The following is an 18,544-nucleotide window of genomic DNA, read 5'->3' as shown; positions in this document are numbered from 1 at the left end:
TTCCTGCAATCTCTCCTTTATCACTGGATCTTTCCCCTCCTCCCCTAAGCACCCCCTTGTGTGCCCACATCTGAAAAAACCATCCTCCGACCATAACTGCCCTGCCAGCTATCGCCCTATCTCCATCACCCTCTTCCTAGGGAAGTTACTTGAGAAGCTGGCTTTGCCCCAACTTAACAATGACAGTGAACTTGTTGGAGGCCTCCATGACCATCAATCTGGATTTCAAGCATCCAGAGGCACGGAAGCTGCACTTCTGAACACCGTGAAGAACTGCTCACATTTCTGGACTCCAACTCCACAGCTGTCCTTATCCTTCTCGATCACAGTTAACCATTCCATCCTCATACAAAGGCTACACAATACGCTTGGTATCTTGGAATGGACACTGGACTGGCTGTCCTCTTTCTCACTAACTGCTCTTGCCAAATCTCCTCTCCTACATCCATCTCCACATGTGGTGTCCCACAGGTCTCTATACTCTCCCCCTGGCTCTTTAACATCTACCTTGATCTCCTTGCACCCCTCATCTCCTCTTTCTCCTCCAACTTCCAGTGTTAAACAGATTACACACAACTCTTCTTCTAACTCCCTGCTGACCCTCTTGCACCCTCCATCATCCCTGACTGCCTATCTGCCATCCAGTACTGGTGCGCCTCCAATTATCTGTGCCTCAGTGCTTGTAAAAATGAGATCCCTCCCATTGGGACCCTGGCTCCCTTCTTCTTCCCTTCACTCTGGCCTTCATCCGTGGGCTCCTCTGCTAAGCCTTCAACTGAAGCCAGAAACCTTGGAGTGATCTTCGACTCCTCTCTTTCCTTCCTCCCTCACACGCAGGACATTGGCAAGAAGTCCAACTATCAGCTTTTCCTTCTCAAAGCAATTCTATCTTTTCTCACTTTCCCTCCGAGGCTCAATGTGAATCAAGCCCTTGTTCTCTCTAGACTTGACTACTGTAACAGCCTCCTCCTAAACCTTCCTTTTTCCACTCTGCGACCCCTCCAGCTCATCCAGAATAGGGCAGCAAGACTTATCCTTGGCCTTAAGCCCAGGGACCTCTCCTGCACTAAAAAGTCTTCAATGGCTTCTGGTTGTTGTGCATATTAAATTTAAATCCCTCTGCATCATCCACGAGGCTGTCTGGGCCCGGGACCACACTATCTTCAACTTTATCTCTCTAAATACTCTTTCCCAAGACCACTTCACTCCTCTGGCATCAACTCTTCGCCTTTAAAGCATTTTGCTACGCAGAGGGAAGGGGGTCATTCACTTTCATCTGCGGGTTTACTCCTTTGGAAAAGCCTCCCACTCCCCCTGCGCCTTCAGCAGGATCTTCTCAAATTCCAAAAGCTCCTTAAGACTTTCCTCTTTTCCTCCTTCTTTCCTCCTTCTCTACTCTGCTAATCTCACAGGTGCTGAATTGGTGTCCTTGGCTCTTATGCATCTTTGGAGCCTTGACCTCCCACACCAATTCTTCCGAGCTCCTGTCTTTCCACAGCACTTTGCATCTACATTACCTCCGTTCTGGAGACTCGCACTTACCCCTGCCGCAGCCTAGGCCATGTAGCACTCAACATTCTAGCACTTCGTCCATAGCTCAACCACAAGCCCGGATACCACAGCACTTACCCCCCTTCCCTCTTCCTTTCTGCACTTGCACGTTCTGAATACTCACAGGCATAGTAGGTTTGCCCCCCTCTTTCTTCCACCTCTGCTCTTAAATATTGTGTTGTAATTTATTTCCCACTCTACCTTTTAATTCTCCATTTCATCTTTCTAAGTAATGTAGCTTTTTTGGGATTTTGCAATCACTTATTTTCTCTCCTTTCTCTATTTCTGTTTGCTTCCATAAGTACATTGTTTGTCCTTTTGTGGCTGTTTGAGGATGTACCTTCTTTCGTTTGTTAATCATTTTGGACAAGGGGAGAGGTCACCAAACGCTCAGCTTCCTCAATGTTCATTGAAGCTTTGGTGGACGTCTTTTAGGAGGATGCGTTTAAAATATATATTTTTTTCCTGAGAGGCATTATTAGAAAGTCATGGTCACGTGTTAGTCTGGGATCTGCTGAGCAATGGGACTTCTTTATTCTTCATTAAGGTAGCGACAGACGGTCCAGGGAGAAAAGGGGAGACTGGTCGACCAAATGGTACCTTAAGGTTTTCTGCAAAACGGCAGAATGGACGCTCTACATCCCTCAACCCTACAGCCCAATGCCGCTCTTCTGGGGCTCAGAGGCGGAATCTCTGCTGGAATTCCTTCCCTATCCAAAATGGCAGACACACAATCGCATACAACGTAGCTGGGGGGTGTTACAAAAGAATGGGCTTGAATTTAGCTCCCAGATCCAGCAGAGAATGTCACAATGGTAACATGCTTTGCAGCAACTCAGGGCCAGGTTGCCAAATTCTCCTGCTGTCGCAAGCTCTTTATTCAAGACATCTCTAGCCCCATCGTGGAGAGTCGTAGGTTCATTGGAGTCAGCTGTATCACAAGCAGAGCGCACCAACCTCATGGTAGCTTCACCCTCTCAAATGCAAAAACGTCCGACAAACTCTTCTTACTTAAAAGCCTGGGTCCTTGAAAACACTTGCCCTGCAGCTTTGATGCTGCCAGTTCAGGAACTCTGGCTAAGAACTTGGTAGCAATTCCTCAGCAGCTCACACAAGCCACCGAAGTACTGATGACCCTGAAACACTCACTCATCGCAGCCCTTCACAAGAATCTCCTCTCACACCTGCAGAACCTAACAGTGTCCATTGCAGGCCACCGTTGACTGCAGAGATTCACAGTGGCCGATCTAGCGTCCGCCCTCTACACAGCACTGAAACTGCGTTGGTAACAGCCTGGGCAACTCCATCAGGGGCCAAGCAAGCCCCAACATTTTTGAGGCTGGTGGGGGCTGGATGACAGTTTTGAAAGATAATCATGAATGGGGGCATTAACCCAGTGGGCAGTCGACCTCCTCTCCCATTCGTCAGACCCCAAGAGGCTAAATAGCCATTATGCCACCCTTTGGCTCATTAGATGCATCTTTCACCCCAATTCTGGGAATATTTAGCGTTACATAGTGATGCTAGTCTTTGGAGGCATCGTCCATGTATAAACTGAGCCCAGCAGTTAAGCCTTTGGCTTCATCATAGTAGGTATAATGGCATCAACTGGGCAGGGTTTTGCCATCTGCCACTCTACATGTCCTGCTGTTACCCCGCAAATGATTGTTTAAAGTGCTCTGCCAGGAGAGAAATTTGTCAGGCTCTTGCGCTAGCACCCTTTTCCTTTGGACCCCCCCTCCTGCCCCCAGCTCAGAGTCACGGCAGAGTGCTGCGTTCTGCCTGCAACCTTCTCTATGTGGGAGGCCAAAGGCCCTCCCAAGCCAGAGGCTTGCGCCAGCCCGGTGCTTCTCTTAGCTTTCCACGGGTCCGACAGCATGGTCATCCTAGTAGGTTTCTTGCCATTGTATGATATCTTGAACAGCACCGCCCTCTTGCATCATTGTCAAGCTAGAGCCAGATACACACCCTGCACCTTGAACTGGGTCCAGTAGTTCCTGTCTAAACATAGCCAGAGCGTAATCATTTGCGTGCCCCCTTATATGTCCTACGAGAAAAACAAGAACACTTTCGTCTAATATGATATGATAGGTTATTTATAACACGCTTAATACCAGGCGGTTTCTAAGCGCGGACCCGGTGATCAAACCTGTGTTGCTCCATGTAGTCTTGCTTCCAAGACTAGCATGTTGCCCCTTAGCTATCCTCCCGAGACCGACAATCAACAATATTTGGGCAGATTGTATTGGACCCCGGGCAGGATGCATTCATTTGGTCTACTGGATAAAGACTCATGTTGGTTTTGTGGAAAGGGGAGAGGGACTTTGCTGCATATGCTGTGGGAATTTTGGGTTGAAGTTCTCTAGTGAGAAACGTTATTACTAGATGTTCTGAGCCTGTGATACTGCTCTTAGGGGATACAATGTGGATATTGAATAAAGGATGGACATGTGGGTTGTTGGAGCATTAATAATTGCTCATAAGCAGTTCTTAAATGTGTGGAAACCAGTAATAAACCTCAGACTGAAGTTTGGTTGAATGATTTTCTTATAGTGTCCAACTGTGATATGATAATGTATAAGAAGAGGGACCAATCTGATTTATATGAGGTTGTGTGGTTATCTTTTAATGATCTGTATGGATAGCTCTGAATCAAGTGATGGGCTTTATGCTGTTGGGTCTTGATATGTGGGCATGTTCAGATGTTAGAATATTTTTTCTTTTTCTGTAAATTTGAGTCTGTTTGTTGCTTCCTTTGAACCCGTTTTATGTTTGTTCACTGCCTATACATTTTTCTCGCTCATATGATAACGTTGTGGGAGTAATGTTGTTGTTCCTGCTTTGTTTTTTAGATAGAAAATATGTGATGTACAAGAACAAAAATGATCAAGAACACTACCTTTAGGGCATACACATCCAAAGAGCACCCAAAGAGTTAAGGCTCAGGGCACCTCATTACGAGTTTATGGGTAACTGGGAGAAAGGGCATTAGTGAGGATAACTGGAAGAAAGGGCACTAATGAGGATAACTGGAAGAAAGGCACTAGTGAGGATAACTGGAAGAAAGGGCACTAGCGAGGATAACTGGAAGAAAGGGCACTAATGAGGATAACTGGAAGAAAGGACACTAATGAGGATAACTGGAAGAAAAGCACTAGTGAGGATAACTGGAAGAAAGGGCACTAGTGAGGATAACTGGAAGAAAGGCACTAGTGAGGATAACTGGAAGAAAGGTACTAGTGAGGATAACTGGAAGAAAGGCACTAGTGAGGATAACTGGAAGAAAGGCACTAGTGGTGATAACTGGAAGAAAGGGCACTAGTGGTGATAACTGGAAGAAAGGCACTAGTAGTGATAACTGGAAGAAAAGCACTAGTGGTGATAAATGGAACAAAGACACTAGTGGTGAAAACTGGGAGAAAGGCACTAGTGATGATAAATGGAAGAAAGGCACTAGTGATGATAACCGGAAGAAAGGCACTAGTAGTGATAACTGGAGGAAAAGCACTAGTGGTGATAACTGGAACAAAGACACTAGTGGTGATAAATGGAAGAAAGGCACTAGTGGTGATGCTGCCCTATTATGGGTTTGTACACCGATTACCTATAAAACCACCTGCATGTGCATGTTGGTATCACTGTTGCATGTTGGTAGCCTTGAAACACTTGTGTATAGGCGCGTTACAAATGCCATATCATATCATATTATATCATATCATATCATATCACACCCAAAATAAATGTAGCAGTTGCAGTATTACAACTGACAGTAATAACTCCATTCCCCAGTGCGGTCCAATGCGAGTACATAATGGGGAATAACAGAAAATTATCATTAGGCCAACGAGCTACACTGAAAGCACCCGGGCACGCGGCAAGCCCAGGGAAGACAGACGGGTTGCCGGGGTGCATAAGAATGCATGCTGCTTTATGAAAGTAACAGGAGAAACGTTGAATGAAACCTGTGAAGTGTTTCCGCATGTAGTAATGGTGACCTTGTTTGGAAGTATTAGCACCAGCAATCCCTCCAAACTCAGAATGAAGCCTAGGACCATGTCCTCCTCTCTGCTCATACTACAGACACCTCTACTTTACCCCAATGGCAAGCAAATATACCTGCATGTCACAGGCCCCCAGAACCCATTCCACAGATTTTGTGAATTGGACCCACAGACCTTTCGAGCTTAGGTGACCCTGCATCGATGGAAGTGATAAGGGGCAGCTGCAATCAGCATGTTGCGAGAAGCTGAAGTAAGCAGATTCTGGTGGCAAGGGGTGAAGAGAGCAACCAGGGTGGTGACAGGAGCCGGTGAAGGCATCCATACCCAGAGGTTAGTCTGGTGAATGCTGCAGTGAAAGGAGCATTGTGGGAGAAACGGGGCTTGAGACATGGAAACGAACGATAAATAGTGAGGTGATAGGAGTGGGAGGTGCTCCTATCTCCACGATAGTGAGGTGATAGGAGCGTGAGGTGCTTCTATCTCCAGGTGACAGGTATGAATGGTAAACAGTATAGTGATAGGAGGGAGATGCGAGAGGAGAGAATGGCAACCTGTGCTGTGCTAGGAGTTAGAGCGGGGAGAGAATGGATAGAAGTGGTCCGAGCCAGTGACTGGTGAGGTGATAGGACCCATAAAAGTGATAAACCTGGAGAAAATGGCGGTATAAAATTAAATGGTAAGAGATGGGTTGGAAAAACACCTCTGTATCCCTGCGCTAAGAGGTACTTTCCCTGTCAAAACAAAACGAATGGGTCAGTGTTTGTAATTGTAACTGTTTATTTGTAAAGCGCTTACACACAAGTGAAGTGCTTTGTCAGAATGTTTAAGACGATATGTCCAGTGTCCAATGTACTATTCTGACCCTCACATTCTAAAATCAACTCTAAAGTGAAAGGGAAATGTCTTTGTCATTGAAAAGTGTATAAATGTTCAAACAAAGAAATGTTAACTCCAACACAAAGGTTCCAAATAAATATGTCTCACAAGACCAGAGGGTAATTTCCTTCCCCCTGATTTCACTTCACCTAATAGCAGTTCTCCGAGTTCCTTTATATCAATAGAATGAGTATACAACGTACTGCCTGGTGTACTCTCCTGTCAGGCTTCCTCTTACTGGATATGTTTTATTCACACTCCTTGGTTATCTATTGATATCTTTCTGTCAGGATTCTCTCATTCGACATTGACCCAACCTGGAAGTCCTCTTGCCAGGGCTTGGCTTTTTCACAAATACATCTTGATTGCAAAGGCCTGGTACACTCTCCTGCCAGGGCTGTACACTTCTGTTCATACACTTGTATTTTGAAATCCCTGGTATACTCTACTGCCAGGGATTCCTTTACTTGTGACTTGTAATGTCTGGTATACTCTCCTGTCAGGACTTCCTTTCAGATGCACACTTCTGTATTTTGGAGTGGCCCGGTATACTCTCCTGCCAGGACTTCCTATACTCGTACTGTACACACTTGTTAACTTGACAATCTCTTGTTTTAACACTGTTTGGTTTCTTTAAGTATTTTAACGTCTTTTGTTCCATCTCATTCTGCTCATTTGCTTATTTTCCTTTCACACCACTGTGTGAATAAATGCACACTTTTGCAACTTTGACAGTCTTTTGATATTATATGGCTTGGTTACTTTAAATGAAATGGCATCTTCCTTCCAGTTTCATTAATTATATTGACTTTATTGTCCTTTAGGCACCATTGTTCATATGCCCCTGTGTCCCCTCTTCCCTCGGGATGACTCACCAAGTTGTTGCAATGGGGATAGCCTCACACGCGGTAAGCCGCCTATGGCCTGGAGATATCCTGGTAACTTCTCTGGGGCTTGCTGCTTTTGCTGTACGCTTCCGGTGCTGCACACGTGTCTCGCTCGCCTGCTGTTCTCCATCCTGGACTCCAATAGCACGGAGGATGCTCTCAAGTACAGCTGACCGTTGGAATGCACATAACAAGGGGGTTGTCCTACCCTCTATGAATCTAAGGGGTGTGCAAGATGAATACAGTACACACTGGTTTTTAGACCCTTTTGGGTGCCCGTGCAATTTGGGCATCCGTTGTTAGACAGAACATGCTTGCTGCTGCCAAACACATATTGCAAACTCATATAAAAATGTCAGCCTTTTATTATTAGTTGGCTGATGCTTTTTTCTTTATGCAAAATATTTAGGTTGTTTTTTATACATAACATTACATGATGTCCATTGTGGAAAACAAACACATAGTTTAAGGATTCGCTATGACATAATTACAAATGGCATGAGGTGTGGGTCAATCACTTATACATTTAACAGACAACTTGTTTGTAAGTGAAATGTTCCATGCCATTGGGTGTAGAGAACACAAGATTAAAGTGCAAATGGAGGAGACGTTGATAGTAGTTCTCCTATGCCCGGCTAAAGTCTGACCTCATATTTGGACTGTTGGAATGCAGTCTTCTTTACTTTGGCGTTCCTGCAGCACCAGACTGGACAGTCTTCCTCCCCAGTTCCTCTCCTGAGATGCCTGACTCCACAGTCCTTGCTTCTGGCTAGCAGTCCTTTGGTCAACACTGAGTGGATAGACGTTCACACTGCAGGGCCCCTGATCTCTCTGTTTAAATATCCAGCCTGCAGTCAGGAGCTTGCAACAACTAGAACACGACATGTGTTCTTGGCCTTTTGCGATCCTCATTACTCAGCTCATCTTCCTCGTGGCAGTGATGTCAGCATTAGAGAAAGGAAAGTCTATTTGTGTTGTTTTACAGGCAAAGTTTGAGCATATGGCTTTAGGGAGTCTTAAGGGCATGTTTGATCTTCTATGTGTAGGGGTTGAAGTGATGTTTCCAGTAATTTTAGAAGAGGCATTTGGCACGTTATTTAATGAGTGGGGAAAAAGCATTTTCATTAGTCTCTGTAGGCAAATCGTTTTAAATAACTTGAGGGAGTTGAACATCGGGTTACATGGGAAGTAATCCTCATCACCCCCTACCTCTTCCTCATTCCAGTTGTCTGCATAATCTCCTTATTTGGATTTTGATGGCCAGATACTCCATCGTTATACTGAGATGAACATTGAGGGTAACAACATGCCATTAAGGCGTGGCGGACTGGGGAAGCCCCCTTCAAGTGAAAAATAGGATATGTGATTTCCTCTGTTGATGTCATCGAGTTTCCTTGAGAGCTAACTCCCCCCATGTGGCCCTCCCACATATAGCCGCCCCCAGGGTCAGGATCAGGTAGCGACTGCTGTCCCCTGGCCACATAGCAGGGGGCTCTCCCAGGGAAAGAAGTGATGACATCCCTGAATTCTTCACAGAAAGTAATGGTGGTCATTTTCTTTCAGTGTGGATAGTAGAGGATTTGTATTGGGGATATAGATATAGTTATGGGACGGCAGGAAGGGTTGTAACATGTCAGGTGGAGACAGGGTCTAGAGAAATCTAGATCCACTACTTTTTCTGAACACTTCGACCTCTGCTTTTATTACAGGACTTAGAAGAGTGCGTAATGTAACAATGAGTGGAACATAAAAAACAGGTGGAATGTATGCTCCAATCCAATAGAAGCGTCACGCTCACCAACCCCACAGCACTCCATCGCACAGAGTAGTTATCTGAAGCCCAATGCAGGTGTTGTAATCTGTCAGGTGAAGAGAGGTCAGGTACATGGCTTGGCTTTGTTGGACTCATGTGACCATAGACGTTAATCCTGGCAGCTTAACCAACCTGTATAGCAGCACTATCCACCCACAGAGTGAGTTACAGATACAATGATGGGCAAGGGCTGAGATACAAACATACTTTGTCAATAGTCCAGCTGCTGCCGTAAAGAGATGGTGCTTCAAAGCCAGCCCACTTCTTTATATTAATGTTGACATTTCCCCTGATCAGTGAAGAAGGGGTGTGGAGAGCGTGGTGTTCCATTGGAAGATCTCAAGATCTTCCAATGGATGCTGAAAACCATCTATACATTCACCAAAAGGTTAACGGAAACATGCCCCAAGCTTGGCCTGGCACAGATGTCTGCAACCTGTGGAACCCCACATGTTTTGGACTACACCTCTCATGATCCCTCACCATGGACTATGCTGATATGGGCTGATGGGAGCTAAAGCCCAAAACATCCACAGGACCAAAGCTTACAGACCCCTGATCTAGCACAGCATAAAATTGATCCATTGTGTATGACACACAATGCCCACAGCTCACCTTCTTGAAGAGCCGGATGACATCGTCGCTGATCTGAGACAGTCGGACGATGACATTGTTCATGAAGATGTCATTCAAGGTGGCATGGTCTTTGCTCTCCCTCCGGGTTTGGCTCAAGACCAGGTACCAGCAGTTTACAGGGGAGAGGAGGTGCTGGTCCTTCCTGTGGAGAAAAGAGACCACCATCTTTAGTTTCTGTCACTTCTATGAATCTCAGCAACCTGGAAAACATTTATTTCGCTTTTTACTTTTGTTTCAACTTGGGTATTTGTGTAGTCCATATTTTGGGCCTGATTCATGGAAGTGAATTATAATGACGTAATCCCATAGGAAAACAATCCATGAATCAGGCACTTAGCCTCAAGACACGGCAGAGCACTGTACATGGGGAAGGTGATAGGGCACTACAGGGAGTAGGATTATCCAGGATTGGAATACTAGAGGGCTACATAGGTGCGATGGTGGGTAAATTGGAGTGATACAAACAGGGCACCATGAGCACCCGGGGGGTCCTTTCCCTGTGATCTTGATTGCTCTGCCAATCCTCTCCCATGGCATCCATTCTCACACTCTCCCCATCTGTGCCTCCATTCCTTACTCCAAGACCCCCTTGTTACCTTTTCCCAGGATTTGAGAGCGATCATTGGATCAAATCCGTTCACCAGTCCCTCTTTTTGTACCACATCCAAACTTTCTGCATATATATTTACCTCTATCGCTTTCACTCGGCTCTCTCGTTCTCCACTTGAACCTCATATCGGTGGGCCTTATAATAGCATACATTCTACGGTATGCATCATGATGACACAAACTAGATGTAGATCACAAATGCTTCCATACACCCTCAACGATAACCATAATTTGGCTATTTTACCAGAAAATAGCTCATGATTGACATTGTATCATTTTACGTCAACCTTGGACACCACGCGCAGCCAAATCTGTTTCCAGGTCTAGTTTGTGTTGTAGTCCCACAGTGAGGGTTCCAAGAAAGCACTTGTATTTTATTTAAATCAAAAACACCTCAACAGCAACTGAATTGTTATGCCGATAAGACAACTGAGTGGCTGAAACGAGCCAATCAGTAAACAAGTCATTCATCCAATCATTGCCCAGGACGGGTTTGTGACTTCAAGCATAGCCATCCCAAGGACAGCATGGCTCATTTGTCTAAACCTGCAATAACTATTTCCATCATAACTCAATGGGTGAGAATGTGGGTATTTGAGATTGAGAGGGGGTAAAACATGTTTACCAACAACATTTGAGTGGAGGCAAAAAATGGTGTGTTGGAGGTCAATTATGACCTCATAATTATGAGGCAGTTGAAGGAAACCGCATGCAGTAAAAATACTCCAAGACCCCACAAATAGGCTGATGTCAAATACTGTGTTAATACCGTTACTGCCTAACTCAATGCAAGGCTGAAGACCTTTTAATTCAACAGGCCTTCAATCTAAGCCACCTCCGACCACCACTCTGACTTCGACCTTCCCGTTGTCTTGTCTTGTTCGTTTCCTGTGTGCCCTGAGGCCCCTAGGCGAGATGGTGCGTTCATCAAAAATGTAAATAAATAAATAAAGAAGTACCTAAATCGCAAAAGGGTGCATGCGCCTACTCAGGACATGTCTTTTAAAGCATTTGATGTAGTGCAGCCTTAACCTAAGGAGCAGCATAGCACTGCATGTGAAAAAGTTACACAGCAGGATCATCGTGGCGTAAAGTTGTATACATAGTGCAGCTTGGGGTGCAGTGTGGAGTTGAGATCAGATAATAGAAAGCAAGATGTGCAGAAACAGGTGTCTAATTGGAAAACTCTGTACAGTTGATTTTTTGTATATTTTTTATATTCATATTTGCGATTTGGGGAGTGGGAGGAGAATGTAATTTTTCAAGAATCCCATAATTTTTTGTTAAGTGCCGAAACCAGCTTTCGAACAAGGGTTTCCAAATTGCAAAGTCAGCAAATGAGTCACTAGACCACACATCTCGGGTGTCCCCTGCAGGGACCAGTAAGTGTGAAATAATCTATCCCTGCAGGGGACCCGTACAGAGGCGTAGACTGGGTAGGGCTTGAGGGGGCAAGGCCCACCCACAATCTGTAAATACCCACTCAGCAGCACTGTGCGGATGTTAATGTCACTGTGTTCAGACCAACTACATCAGTTTCAGACCCCACTTGCTAGACATGCCTGGTTACGCCTCTGGACCCGTAGAAACAAACATTGGCAATGCTAACAGTTTGGGCTTTTGTGTAGGCATGGGAAAAGCATTTCCCAAGCACTGCATAGTGCTATTATCTGCCCCTTGTTGATAGCAGCTGCAAAATGATGCTAGTACCTGGGCATATAATAGCAGTACCTGGCAAATATGTATTACTTATACACAAGTCAAAACTGTTGGCTTTGCCAATGCTTGGTTTTAACAGGAATTCAGAGAAGGACACGCATCGTGCTTATACATCGAGTGGCTGAGGGCAGACCTGGTCAAGGTATTTTTATTACACCAGTTTCGCGTTTACAGATCCAATTCAGCCATTAACTCTGAGAAGAATGCTTTGAAAAAACAAGTGCTTCAAGCACAAAGTTTGATACTGAGGCCGGGGGATAAACCTAGTTTAAAAGGAACTCAGGATGATGTGTTATGGTGGAGGAGCAGGAACTGGGTGGAGATGGCCATAGGGATTAGCATGTCCATGGGCAGTGAATATGTGGGTGTAAGAATGGATCCGCAGCATGTGATATGGAATACATTGGGCGTCATTACGAGTATGTAGGTAGCCATGGTGCTATTAGTGCCATGGCTACCCCCATACCGCATACCAGGTCCGGGTTCTCGATATGGGGACTTACCGGGTCATCCCAACCTTGGAGGAGCTGGTAAGTCCCCATTCTGATAACCATTCCCCATTCCCATTTGATCCCCCATAGGGCTCAATGGGAATGGGGAAGGAGCTAATAACGGGCCCGCAAATAGCGGGCCCGTTATTATTAGCTCCCTGGCCCCTAGCGGCTCCCGCTAAGGGTGGCTGGTAAAACCATCCGGCCTTAGTGGGACCCGGTAAGGGACCTCGGAATGCTGCAGTAAGGGGTTAACAGCACCGGCAACCTTTCCGGTGCCGTTAACCCCTTACCGCCAGCCTCGTAATGAGGCCCATTGTCTTTATTTGCAGTAGGATGCACACAGACCCCTAGCACTCCCTTCCTCCAAGCTAGGACAGTAACAACTGGCGCAGAACTAAATTCAAGCCTAAACATTCTACACTGTTAGCTAAAAATCTTACACTAAATCACATCAGCTGTACTGACATTCCACTTAGAACATGAGGTACACCATAGAGGAACTACACAGATAACTATTTGCATAAGAATCATTATAACAGTGGGTAAATAAACAAACAACACCAACTAAGCGTTGTGTCCCTCCTCATATGTCTCGCATTTCTCCCTGGCTGAACTCTAATGCAGTCGTTTCAGCTAATAGGTGGCGCTTTACCTACATAAAAGAAAAACTAAAAAAGGGAAAATACTTGCATCCAAAGTAAGCAGACCAGGCCATCATACAGCGTCTCCACGTCTCCTGGCAGAGCACTCTCCCACTCCTCTCGATACCACTACCGGCCTGGGCAGCCTTGTACTGCTGCTGTAGCCTTCAGCCCCACCAGGGCCCTGTAACCTTTTTACTGACTTCTTCATATGCACTTGCACTGCTGACTCTGTAACCTCGGGCCTGTAACGCCTATACTTGACTGGACCTGGTCTCTTCAGTATGTATTGCCGCTGTAACCTTAAAACACTTGATTTGAACCTAACTTTAACATGTCATTTTTCTTGCAACCGTAACAAGGGCCTAGATGCCTCAGGGCTTTGTGCGCTGCTATAAATGTAAAAAAAAATAAGGGTTTTTATGGGCAGGGCACTAGAGACCACTTTTGCTTGCTCTTGGATAAAAGGGCCAAGCAGGAGGAAAGCCTACACAATAGGGTGCAAATACAAGAGGGAATTGAAATACCCTTTTCCCAGAGTGATCTTTCCCAGAATTGCAGCATCATCGTCATTAATTAATTCTTCTTTTATAGTGTGCCTAATACCAGAGACCAGTCTCTAAGCCCGGACCAGGATTCAAACCTGTGTTGCTCTGTGTTGTCTTGCTTCCAAAACAAACGCGACAAACACGTTGCCTCTGAGCTATCGTCCCGGCCCCATACAGTGCAGGAATATCCTAAGCATAACCTCTGGGTGAAATCTCGGCTTATGTACTTATTTCATTTGCCAGCTGACACGTGGCGGCAAACATGCCACCTTGCGGCAACTTTGCCAAAAAAAACAGCCAACATATGCACTTGGCTCAGATATTTAATATAAGGTAAAATATGGCTAATATCGATAGATAAGGGGGTGGGGGTTACTGATAGAAGTGGGCTAGCAAGCAGGGGTGCATCGGATGATGATATCGTCCTACTCCACCTCACAGATAGGTGAGTCGGGTTCCGGGCCTAGTGTCTATTATTGGCCATAAAAGGCTTGTTTTGGGAGGTCTACTTTCACAGGGTTCAAAGTGTAAAGAGAATGTGGTTTGTTCAGGAGTGGGTTATTTTTCCAGAGCAGTAGTTGCACTCCAGGTGTTCTGTTCTCGGCTGGTTCCAGGAGCAACCAGACCAGATGATGGAACTGGTAGTCAACTGGCAAGGTGTAGAACCCAAAGGTGCTGGTTCAGGGACACGGAAGGGGCAACACCCCCCGCAACAGTGGTGTTTGGTGGACTTTTAGAGTGGTGGGGTATACATGTTTCCCTTGAATTGGCAGGAGCAAGAGATCCTGAATCAACTCAGGTGGGTCCATGAGGGATTTCTTTTAAACAATGAGTTGGCATGGAGAAATTTACAGCATAAACCTCTGAAATAATGTTGTAAAAAAACATAGAATTTACAATCATTTCTGTAGGGGGAGGCATTATGTCTTGCAATTGATGCCAGGTTGTAATGCAGACTGTGCCCAAAGACAGTTTGGAGGCATATCTCATCAATACGCCATTATTGCCAATGTAAAGCACATTTACATACTGCTTATGCCCAGAGACAATCATTAAACCTTTCTCAAGAATATATGGCAGCCCTGCCTCCCTCTCAGGCTGATGGTACCAAAAGTAAATCATGACTGTGGCAATAACGTATTCCAGCATTGCCACGGTAAGACATTTTCATTCTGCTTGCAGCCCTAGTTCTACCCCATGCCATATTCTCGGCCTAAGTTCAACCCCATTTTCCTCTCTCTGCCCCAGGCCAGTCTCCTTGCCCAAGTCTTCACAATTTGGCTCGGAGTGGCAGGTGAAATGCAATACTATTTGCAGTGCCCGTGTTATGTGCCACTCTGGCTCTCAGTCCCTAGCAAGTGGCTGTGCTGTGTGACTTCCCTCCTGTGCACATCGGAAGAGAAGTCCCGCACAGAAGGGGAATAGCACAGGACGCCTCTATTCGGCTTCCAAAGCAAAGTACAGCCTTCTTACTCCACCCTCAACCTTTGTGTCACACAGTAAAGGGGCGAAGTCAGGGTCCCACCATGCCACTTTAATTTGAGCACACACAAGCTTTCATGACCATCTGATGTGGCGGTGGCACGCACAGTGGTCATCCTTTCACATCCACACTTCAGTTTCTGATGTGTGCTACAAAGGTAAACAATCATTAATGTTATAAGAAAAAGGGAGGATGCCAGAAAAGAGAGAGGAGAGTGTGAGTGTGTGTCTGTGAGAACAATGGGAAGGAGTGAGTAGGTTGTAGGAGAGGAGATGCGTGAGAGACAGGAGTATAAGAAAGTGGATGGTTTGAAAGGGGGCTATGAGGCAAGAGTTGAGGGGTGAGAAAGAGAGGCTGGTGGGCGAGAAAAGTAGGTGATTAAGAAAAAGGCACAACATCCAGGAAATGGACAAAATGAGGAGGCGACAGAGGAGGCTGGCCCACAGTAGAGTGTGTGAGAAAGCAGTGAACCAGACAAGAGTAAGAGGAGCGAATATGTGTAAATGAGGGTAGGGTAACAACGGATGGTGAGAAAGAAGAGGGTGAGAGGGAAGTGTGTGCTGAGGTTGTGAGAGAAAGGAGGGAGCAGGAAGAGATGGTGAGAGATAGGAAAGTCAGAAGAGAGAGAAAGCCGGATGACACGACAGGCTACAGGAAGAAGAGATCACAAAGGTCACATTTAAAGCAAGTATTGACAAAGACAGTAGTCTGGGTGTTTGATTATTGAAAATATGTTCTGTGTGGCCAGGTACCGACCACATATGCCCAGCAGTGGCGGGCTGGCTTAAAGTGAACTCTGGAGATTTCTCTTTAGGTCTCTGCACCAAGGGCCACTTTCATGTGGGAATCCTGGTTACCCTGGTTGTCTGCTCCCTATAACCTCTCTCGATCCACACCAACCCATTTCTTTCATCTCTCCTCGTACACCACATCCATTTGAAGTAAAAGATCTGTTCTCAAGTTTCCAGCATGTTATTCCTCACTCCTAAAAGGTCGTATATGTCAGATCTTTGCTATCTTTAGTTATATAGGGACAAAGGAGCTCTAAGGTTCATCGTTTGGACCTATTTATTCCACATTTTATTGACCAGGAACCACAAAACCCTGTTTATGCCTGCTTTCATTATTATTATTTATTATTATTATTATTATTATTATTTTATTATTTTATTTATTTATGTATTTATTGCATTCAAATTGTAAAATAATTTTTTAGCAATGACAGTTATGAACTTATGGCAAAATTAGAACTAAAAAGGAAACGGAAAAAGACAAGAATAAAGGAATAAAAGAACACAAAAGAAACTTGAGAGATGGAGTAGAACAGAACAGGTTGAAACCAATCAGCTGAATGTTCATTCAGCTGATTGGTGTATCAAAAGATAGTCGCTGGAGAATTTGAACCAAGGCTATAACAGACTTGATTTTCGTACCACCAATTAGCAACGACCACCAAGCTTGAGGATCAGAAGCGGTGAAGTCCGAAAATAGGTGTCTAAATTAAATTGTGCGAAGGTCTTTCAGCCCAATGCATTTTGTAACAATATGCACCAATGTTTCAGTCTCATCAGCTTGCTTACAAAAGCGACAGTTGTTGTCTTTCGACAGTCCTCGTATTGCCTGGATTGCGTGTGTCGAATATAAGTTCAGCTGAGCTCGAAGGAAGTTATTATTATTATTATTATTATTATTATTATTATTATTATTATTATTATTATTATTATTATTAGGGGATATATTGAGCGCAGATCTAGCTTTGGGAAGCAATAGAGAGCTTTACAATCATAGGGGGAAGAACAAGGTTAGGGAGCAGAGAAACAAGGGAGTGGGGATCTAGCAACAGGGGAAGGAGGGCAATTGTCAGCAATGGATCTACAAGTAACCAGCAAAGGAAATAGTGGGGATCCAATCACACCATCTAAGGTACAGTGGGGAGTGGATGGTGTATGGATCTAGGTGCTGCTTGCTACATATTTTCTCACGGTGCAATATTGGACCACTTTGAAAATCATTTTCAGGGCTGCTTCGGGATCCGACTCCATCTCTGCTGCCCGGGTACTGCTATTGTGGAAATGACTTTGTGTGGCTTTCATGTTTCCCAAATGTATTTTCCGCCTTGCACTGCATATGACTGTGTATTCACTGCACTGTTTATTCTAGCTGTTTATTTCTGTCAAGTACTTGCATGTTCCTGTGTGTGTATTGTGTCATGTATTTAACTATTGCATTAACAAGGCTTCATTGTTCTTGGTTCCAACATTGCCTGATCACTATATTTAGTTCCTTCATAATCTTGTTTCTGGCACACTGGACATTGCTCACCTGGGGACTCCACTCACAGCCAGTAACACAGTGATCACATTCCTCCCAACTCCCCTGTCGGAAAACCTGTTCAGCAGCCTCCTTAAGCCAGAAACCAGCCCAAGTGTGATCTGCCGCCTAGGGCAGAACCTTTACTCCCCTTCCCTGAAACCCTATCCCACTACCCAGTGACAGCTGGTCTGCCGTTTTACACCCTGTCAGTCCATATTTGGCCATCATGGGTGCGGGGCGGCCTCTGGAAAGCCACTTGTCCATACCCTGTAATTATCCTGAGTCACCAAGCTAGCCCCTTACCTCTCGCACCCTTTCTGGCAACCTCCTCAATTCCGCAGTCATACAATTATCATCACCTTGGGGCCAACCTGCCCTGCACTCTCACACAGAATCTAGCTTCCCCTATTGTGGGCATGAGCGGGAGTGGGCCTTAGAAGTTTGCCACCTTGTAATTACCTGACAATGTGTGTCCAGACATGCATCAGATCTCCCTGAGAAACCAAACAACTTTTCCTAGAGACAACCAAACACACACTTGTCTGGGTGAAGGGCTGGCCCTGCAGTGGGTGGAGAAAGACCCTTATATAAGCCTGTGGGAAAGGACTGGGGACTCACACCCATCCCCTTGTTTTTGGTTGCTGGTGGCGATGTGCAAATGGGGAGAGGGTAGCAGAGCCCAGGAGGGCCCTTCCACAGGTATACTTGTCTTCCCTCCTTGCATCCGTCCCCCATCTCTCTCTATCTGTGTGTGTGTGTGTCTGTGTGTGACGGTGTGTGTGTGTGTGTGTGTATATGTCTGTCTGTGTGTGTGTGTGTGTGTGTGTGTGTGTGTTTCTGTGTGTGTGTGTGTGTGTCTGTCTGTGTGTGGGTTTCTGTGTGTGTGTCTGTATGTGTGTCTGTGTCTGTGTGTCTGTGTGTCTGTGTGTGTGTGTGTGTGTGTGTGTGTCACGCTATGTGTCTCAATATGTGT

General features: G+C 45.4%; 1 protein-coding gene and 1 long non-coding RNA gene across 5 annotated transcripts in view; one reads left to right on the top strand and one right to left on the bottom strand.

Annotated features, from left to right (window-relative positions):
* The window catches only part of SRGAP3 (SLIT-ROBO Rho GTPase activating protein 3), a 780,680-nt gene that overhangs the window by 247,539 nt on the left and 514,597 nt on the right, over positions 1-18,544 (bottom strand). For all 4 annotated transcript variants that reach the window (XM_069643471.1, XM_069643470.1, XM_069643468.1 and 1 more), the window contains exon 3: positions 9,744-9,906. In XM_069643471.1, coding sequence (XP_069499572.1) covers positions 9,744-9,906 — 163 coding nt within the window. The remainder of the gene's footprint in view (positions 1-9,743; positions 9,907-18,544) is intronic.
* LOC138566333 (uncharacterized) overlaps positions 1-18,544 on the top strand; it is a 292,266-nt gene that overhangs the window by 143,199 nt on the left and 130,523 nt on the right. The window lies entirely within an intron of this gene.

This window comes from Ambystoma mexicanum, chromosome 2p (genome assembly GCF_040938575.1).
Source record: "Ambystoma mexicanum isolate Mex_15411 chromosome 2p, UKY_AmexF1_1, whole genome shotgun sequence".
NCBI lineage: Eukaryota > Metazoa > Chordata > Amphibia > Caudata > Ambystomatidae > Ambystoma > Ambystoma mexicanum.
The sequence above is the reverse complement of the archived record's forward strand: the minus strand, read 5'-3'. Positions and strand labels throughout refer to the sequence as shown.